The sequence below is a fragment of the Charadrius vociferus genome, unplaced genomic scaffold (genome assembly GCF_000708025.1).
Source record: "Charadrius vociferus isolate BGI_N301 unplaced genomic scaffold, ASM70802v2 scaffold1041, whole genome shotgun sequence".
NCBI classification, from domain to species: Eukaryota; Metazoa; Chordata; class Aves; order Charadriiformes; family Charadriidae; genus Charadrius; species Charadrius vociferus.
This window is the reverse complement of record NW_009646843.1, coordinates 783,239-791,355: the sequence shown is the minus strand read 5'-3', so window position 1 is coordinate 791,355 and position 8,117 is coordinate 783,239. Positions and strand designations below refer to the sequence as shown.

General features: G+C 39.8%; 1 protein-coding gene across 1 annotated transcript in view; it reads left to right on the top strand.

Annotated features, from left to right (window-relative positions):
- The window catches only part of LOC104293664 (transcription factor COE1), a 269,083-nt gene that overhangs the window by 167,698 nt on the left and 93,268 nt on the right, over nt 1–8,117 (top strand). The window contains exon 4 of the mRNA XM_009893184.1: nt 5,935–6,052. Coding sequence (XP_009891486.1) covers nt 5,935–6,052 — 118 coding nt within the window. The remainder of the gene's footprint in view (nt 1–5,934; nt 6,053–8,117) is intronic.

The window sequence follows — 8,117 nt, the reverse complement described above, 5'->3', positions numbered from 1 at the left end:
CCTCTCCTCTCCTCTCCTCTCCTCTCCTCTCCTCTCCCTCTTTTTATTTCTAATTTTGAATTTGTTGCTCTTTTAGCAATAGAATTCTTACAATAAAACCGCCAGACTCTACAGAGTCCAGGCTTCATTTATCATTTCTTAGGGTGAGAAGGACCAAGCATAAACATAGTATCTCAATGATACGATGCACCTCAATATTTGAGACAGTGTTGTGTAGGAACCGAGTGAAATCTGGGCCCTTGTGAAGTCAGTGGAGGGTTTACTCTCAGCTGTCTTTGAAATATTAGCAGTGACTTACAAGGTCTCTAATAATTATGTCAAAGTTCTGGTTAAAAACCATGAGAGTAAAGTATTTCCACATACTCTTTAAATAGTAGCATACTCTTTTCACAAGAAAAAATAGTGGAGACTTTCCCTTTTTTTTTAGTTTTCCTGCAGCAGGGATTGTCTGATTATCATATGGTATAAGAGAGGTTAGGAAATTATAGGGAAGAGGCAGAGTATGTGTTGATTCAGGTCATCTGTGAGTGAAACTTCATTCAGACTCACATATAGAAATGAATTAGGAAGTTTTGTCCTGAACATTGCATGCAAATGTAGCGGTGTAATGAGACTAACATAAAAGCAGTTGTGGGCCTGGAAGGAAATACATTTCTCTGCATGTCTGAGATGTCCAGGCATGTGACAACTGTAGCAGTGTCAAGTGCCAGCAAAAGTGTGTGCTGGAGCAGTGCTGGCCCTGGCTGTGTTAGTTGTGTCTCTATTAGCAAAAGGAGACAGAGAGAAGTCAAGTACTATGCAGGGACTCAAGACAGTTAAGTGTTCAGCTGTGCTACAGACTCCCTGCTTTTGTCCCTAAGGAAATAGTTTCATCTCTGTGTTTCATCAGTGCAATTGCAGAAAACATTTGGTGGTAGCACGTATTGTCACCTTTGTCCAACCTTGCCTTTTTATTCCGGAAACCCCATGGAGCAGATGCTCAGTTTGGTTTTGCGTTCTTCACCACAATAAGTCATCAGTCTTGGTGGGATTGGCAGTAGTGCCCCAATTAGTGGTGATGATGATAATAATAATAATAATAATGATTGTATGGTATCATGGGTGAACTCTGCTCAGATTTTCTTTTTCTGCACGAAAAACTCATTCATAAAAACTAAACAGTTTTGTATGTTGTTGTAATTAATGAAAGCCAGGTGCCCTAGTTATCTTGTTGTTCTTGTTTTAGCACAACTGCTTGTGAACTGACACATGTCAAGTTTTAATTTAGAGGAAACTTTTCATACTGAGTCACTGCATAAAACCCCAAACATTCGTTTATTATGAAAACCTTGAAAATCACTTCAAAATTGCCATGCTGTTTGATTCTTTTACCACAACCTCTTCCTCAGCCTAGGCTGCTAGTTTGCCTCCATGGGATGCTGCCACTCATGTTTGAATTGAAGCCACTTGTGTCTTATTGCAAATTTGCATAAGAGACAGAAATGATGCTTCATGAATCCCAGATAATGGAATTTGGACATGCAAGGTTCCATCCCCAGAGAAGGGAAAGGAGAAAAAAAAAAAAAAAAAAAAAAAAAAAAAAAAAAAAAGCTGTAAAATAGCAGTGAGAGCTGTGGCCCAATTCAACAAGGTAATTAAGCGGCCGGCCTGTCCTCAAGCACGTGAGCAAAATTACTGAATGTGTTGTACTTATGTGCTTTAAGCTAGGCACCTTTTAAAGTGTCTTGTTAAATCGAGAGTGATTTTTAGTTACTGGAATAAAGAAGTCAACAGATTGTAGGAAGAGGTCAGCGAGTGGTGATGAAAACAAAGAATGTTGCTCAAGCCATTTCTGCATTTCTGCATAGCTTTCAAAGAGCAGCAAACACAGGAGTTACAGGTTTAACACTAACGACACACTTCAAACTTGGATATCGTCTTAATCAAATTTTCTCTGCCTTTGCCACTGGATGTTGGGGACATTGCAAAAATATCAGATCCCTCACCATACATCAGAGAAAATGGAAAGCACAAGAAACATGCTATGTCTTAATCAGTTAGCAAAGCTTAATGGGCTGTGGTTAAAAATGAGGAGTCATGCAATGCTTAATTTTGATATATTAGGTGAGGTACTATAACAAATAAACAGACCGAGTGCTAAACGTGGATAAATAGCTTGATCTCCAGGCTCCTGTTCTCTGAATATTTTTTTTTTTAAAAACTAAGCTCCAAGGTGTTCACAAACCGGACTATTTAATGGCAGGCAGAATAATTCATAGAGCCATGATACGTTAATGCAGTTGATAGTGCCAACTTCATTGAAGAAAGTTGTAAACCGATGTGTTTCTTTCATACCTCTGTCTCCCCTGGTGTTGATACAGGGTTTAAATTCAAAATCTATGAAGGGCTAAAGCTCAAAATCATTTTCCATGTTTGCCTGTCCCAAATTAAAACTGTGTTTTGTTGACAAAATTTGGAAAGGTTTGAGATTTGGCAGGCCTGGTTGTCCCTGTGCTTACATTAATGTGTCAGCACCTCATTAATCATTTATTAAACTGTAGTGTGCTTTTCCCTCTTGCTATGGTCTGTGTTTTAGGATGCCTCAGTGCCCATTCCACATATACTTTGGCTCTCCCCTCCCCCTAATTTTATGATTTCTCCACAAATTAGTTTTAGCATGTGCTTTAGCTTGAACATATCCCAGTCGTTTCAAAATCAAAATGAGGAGAGTGTAGTATTTTTTTAGATTAAAAAATATGAGTAGAACTTGTAAGTATGTAAGTGCTCTGTAGCGATCCAAGTATGGAACTGTGGCACACAATATTCAAGGTACATTTTTTTTCTCTGTTAATAATTAGGGGCATTAATATTTCGTTAGTGCAGTGTATGTTCAGTATTCCTGTATTAATGAGATTTTGCATTTAAAGAATTAAGCAGTGAGCATGTGCTGCTTCTTACAGGTGCACTATGAATAATCATTTTTTTTCAGGCAGATACATAAAGTAACCACTTTTTTTTTCTGCATTTCCTGAGACTAGAAACAGTTTTTCTTGGGGATTCCTTTTATAGTTCTTTCGGCTAACGACACCAAAGAACCACACCAATGTGGTCTCTTCGTAGTAAATCAAACTCTCTGTTCAGGAGGTAGGTAGGAAGACACTGTTAAGGAATTCAAAATATGTTGCATCAACAGTTTTGGAAACCTGGGGAGGGAAAATGAAATGTAGAATTATTCACGTAAAACTGACCTCACTAGGATTGTTTCCTCAAGTTCTTCCCTAGAAAGGTGCATGTATAAAGACAATATATATGTTTCTCACAGGTTTGAGACCTAACTTGCAATTATTACTCTTGACCCGTTATTTTTCTGGACTCCTGTTTCTAGAAGTGTTCAAAAGTTTGGGTTTCAGCACAGGATTGATCAGCTTCAGTGGGAAATCTGGTTTTAGGATTGGGGAAAATATTTTCAGTTGTAGCCATTGCTATTAATTGTAATAGTGTTAATTTTCATACGCATCTAGGCAGACCCATAGAAGATAAAGAGCTGGCATAAATCATGGAGCTGTGACAGGCAATGTCAGCTAAGGATTTGGCTCAAAATCCCAGTTGCAAAGAATTTACAATGGTTGGAAGTGCACAAATAAGATTGCAAACCCTGAGCCACTTACTATAAGATCATATTTTATTGAAAATATCATAAACTTTATTTTATCCCTCAGGAATGCAATGGATAAATTACTTTTGAAATCCCTTTTGGAATTGTATATATAGGGCTTAGGTTTTTTCCCCCCTTAGTTTGATTTCAGAAAAACTTACCTACAGTGTTTGCTGATTTCTTTTTCCCAAATTTCCATCTGTAAGAGCTCTTGAATCATTTATTCTGTATTTTAATATCTTTCACTTAAGACACGCACAAAAATCTATTGCCTGGAATGCCATTCTGGGGGATGGTTTTAGGATCCTTTAGATGTAAACTATTCTCTTTTGTATTCCTCTTTTTAAAGACAAAGTCTTTGGGATTAGCTATGGGCAATTTAGCAGCGTTGTTTACTTTATTTTTTTGAGCGTTTTAATCAGTGGTCAGAGATAGGTAGAAAATTTTTTGTTTAACTTTTTTTTTAGCTTCAGTTCAAGTGATGAAATTGAATTGTTGTAAGCGATCCTTTAAATGTCCCCATTTGCCCAACTTTGAGAGGCAGCAGCTTCCTGAGAGAGTTGAAGCAATGTTTGCCAATCCTTGTAAAGCATTTCACCTCTTCAGAGGCTAAAGCCTCTCAAAACCAAGAACAATTAAAGTGAGAGCCTTTCAGAGCGACTGGGGAATTCGGCAAAATAAATCAGAAATCCTCTGCCGTGGCTCTGGAGGCTTGCCTCATTATAAGAGCAGATCTATTAGCCCCCTTGCCATTGTCTTTCATTTCTCAAGTGAGGTGATTCTAATTAAATTAATCTGCATGTCAATCTATCGGTGATCAATCAAAAGGGCTGAGGTCCCCCTTTGCGGCAGTGTGCTTGCGGCTGACAGGGGCTGATAATGGAGGAAGAAATAAACTGTCGAGCAAAGTTAATTAGTCAACATAATAGGTGGATTAAACAGGAGCTGCTGATTGCTGTTTCACATGTCGAAGCATGAGGTGGGAGCTGAAACTGCAATTAACAGACAATTATTATATTTGGTTGTAAGAGGTCGCATGAATAAACATATCTCTGTGGGTTTCAGTTTTTAATCCCTTTCCCTGTTTAATGTAAGGAGAAGTGTAGGTCATTTCTTCTTATTGTTTTAGTTGAAGTTCTTGAAGGTGACGTGTGCTCCTGGCAAACCAGCACCCAGCTGAAGGCCAAATCTTTGGCTGGGGTAAAACCCTGGGCATGCTGTACTTTGTTGGGAAAAGGCTGTGGAAGGGGGTGGCTGAATGAAAGCCAGGGAGACTATGAGGTCACTTGGTCTGAGTGGGGTGGGAGGAGACCCGGTGTGATGAGCTCACAGCTCTGCCAGAGACTTGCCTTGTGCATCCCCCCTTTTCCTCCACAGTGGTTCGTGGCTCGAGTTCCCTCAGCCTGAACGGGGATTGTGCCTGCTGAGTCTCAAGGTCGAGAGGTCTCTCTGAACACCTCTGAGCAGTTGGGTCTTCTAGTCTGGACCCAACACCTACTGGTTTGCTCCTGCTGGATTGGCTCCTATGCCGCCCCGGGCTGCTCTGGGGAGCAGAAGTGTCGGATCTTGCCTCCAGGGCAGTGCTTCTCTGTCTCCCTCCCCTCACCTCAAACCAAATCCCAGGTGTTGACATTGAGATAAGTTGAGAAATACAAATAATTCTAACACTGGATGAATAGGGTTGTGTTCTCCAGATCAAGACCCCACTGTCAAGCATGCATGTGTACACAAACATACCTATGCATACTCCCTGAGATAGAGTTCGGGAGAAATTTGGGGAAGTTCAACAACCTGTAGTGACTGTACTGAGGGGAGAACAGTAGAGAAGGGTGGGAGGAGGCATGCAACAACACTTATTGCGACTTCACAAAGTACACTTTTGTTTTCTTTTATTCTAAATCTATTCTCGTTTGCAATGTCAACAGCTCTATCTACTTCAGCATGGAAACTGGAGGATAATTTAGGGTGAAACACAGCTGCCCTTGTATATAGGGGAAAAAATACTTAATAAAGATCTTCTTGTTAAAATGATGGTTAAGTGTGCTGTCTGCCGTGCAGCTACAAACTCTGCAATTTAACTTAAAACTGCATCAAAAGCTTGTGATGCCAAAGACCCACTCATCAATAGCGTCTCTTGTTAGATTTGTACAGCATAAGCACCAGTTATTATGCGAAATAGCTATGCAATTTTCTACAGCTACCAGCTGTTATTTATTTAACTGAGTTTATTACACTCTGTGCTTCTTAAAAAACATACATATATATCCAAATTTTCCTCCATTTTGCTCTTGTGCTTGCAGGTTGTGGTGTCTACAACAGTCAATGTTGATGGCCATGTGCTGGCAGTGTCGGACAATATGTTTGTACACAACAATTCCAAGCACGGGCGGAGAGCTCGAAGACTCGATCCCTCGGAAGGTACGCCTTCTTATCTGGAACATGGTAGGCATATAATTTTCATTGGTTGGCATTGCTACTTTAAATGTGGATTTATTTGGTTTGTGTCTCTGGCTGCTGGTTTCAAATTGTTCTGTAGCAGCTTTTACCTTTGGGACTGGATATTTTAAAGAGACTGGCCTCCAGACCAAAGGGGTAATTTTTCAAGTAGGTCAGCACCAAATGTAATGAAATGACAAACCTGTAGGCAAACATGGGTGCGGAGTCTGTCCTGTGTGTCAGTGAAGTGTGGTGATTTCTCTTCTTTTCCTTTTCCTTTTCCTTTTCCTTTTCCTTTTCCTTTTCCTTTTCCTTTTCCTTTTCCTTTTCCTTTTCCTTTTCCTTTTCCTTTTCCTTTTCCTGTTCCTTTTCCTTTTCCTTTTCCCATCTATTCAGCACACAAATTTTGGAATATGATCTTTTTCAAATTGCCTTGGTTTTTGTCTGTGCATCTAAAGGATGTTGCATGTTTTCTGAAGTCCTCAGCACCCAAATTTTGGGTTGGATTTCTTCTGCCTATAGAGAGCTGAGCTCTCTAGGAGATCCATCTGTTCCTTTGAATTTCCGTAACTGGAAGCAGTGCCCTTTTGGAAATCCATCTGCTTACTCAAGCCGTGGACGAAAGTTCCCTTCTGGCTCCAGCTGTGCCAGCTGAGGATGTTGCTCTTCACTGCATGCCACAGCTGCTTGCCTCTCCTCCCTGCTGCAAGCTATTCTCCACCATGGACATGCCAGCAAAGATGGTTATCTGATTGCTCCCAAGTCTCCTTCAGTCCAAAGAAGTTAATTTGAGTTAAACTGTTTAAATAATAACTCTTTGCCAGTCTAGCTTATTTTGCTGAAATGATTGAAGGAGAAATGGTGCAAGGCAGTTTGTCTGGCTTTTCTGAAAGGACAGTAAACCCCAGCAAGGCTGGGATGGGGGCACGTGGCTGGAAGCAGCCTGGGGGACAGTAATCTTTTCCGTAAGATCAGCTGGTCCTGGAACAGAACATCTGCTGGTGAGTGTAGGTGCTTAAAATGGGAGTTGTTGAGTGCAAATGTTCTTTGAAAAGTCTGGATTTGATTAATGTTTTGTTTTGCTCTTTGTCCTTAAAGTTGATGACTACTACTGAAAAACAAAACAAAAACAGAGGGCATTTCACTCCCATCTCCCTGTTCCAGCTTGGCAGAATAGCTCTTTGTCTTCAAAACTGTAATCCTAAATTCAATAGGTGCTTGCTCCCTCTAAGAGATGTGTACCCTCAGCTTCCATTGAAGTAGTTGAGTGTGGAAGGCACCAGTCCTTTATGCTGGTTTGTTTCACAAATATTTGCCAAGGATATGATGAATAATTAAATAGTTTTTTCCAAAGAGTTTGAAGAAACCAGATAAAATTTTTTCTGGGAAAGTGAATGCCACTCAGAAAATGTTAACTAGATATGTTAAAATAAATTATTACTTCTGAGAAACAGGCAAATGTGTGGGTTTCTGCTACTCGGTGGATTCCTGTGGAAATACTTTTCTATTCTGTTTATGCTTTCAAGCATCAGTCCTGTGAGCACTTATGCATATATTTAAGATTATGCACACATATGGTCCTGTTGGGATCAATGAGGCTTCTTGTGTCAGTAAAGTTGAGGGTATTGATAAGTGTTTGCAGAATCGGGTCTGTAGTTCACACTTACTAACCTAAAATTCTTAGCTCAGCAGCGTTTCTCATTATATAAACATAACTTACATCTGTATTTATTTAGCTCTAACTTTTTATGTAGGCTAGGAGCCGTTTTCAGCCATAATTCATGTTATAGAATTTTTTTTCATCCTGCCAACAACCTAATTTAATAAACAAACCACTGTCGTAATTTTTGCTGAATTTTTGTAAGGAATGTACGAACTCTGTCTTTATTAATTAGCAGAAGGCAGAACATTACAAAAGGAAACTTCTCTCTGTTCAACTTCATAGTCTTTCCATTAAGTCTAGTCTTTCAAAAAAGCCCCCCTGTTTTTTACTTGTATTCCTACTAAAGTAGATGCCATCTTTTCTTCCCCTCCCCACCCCCCCCCA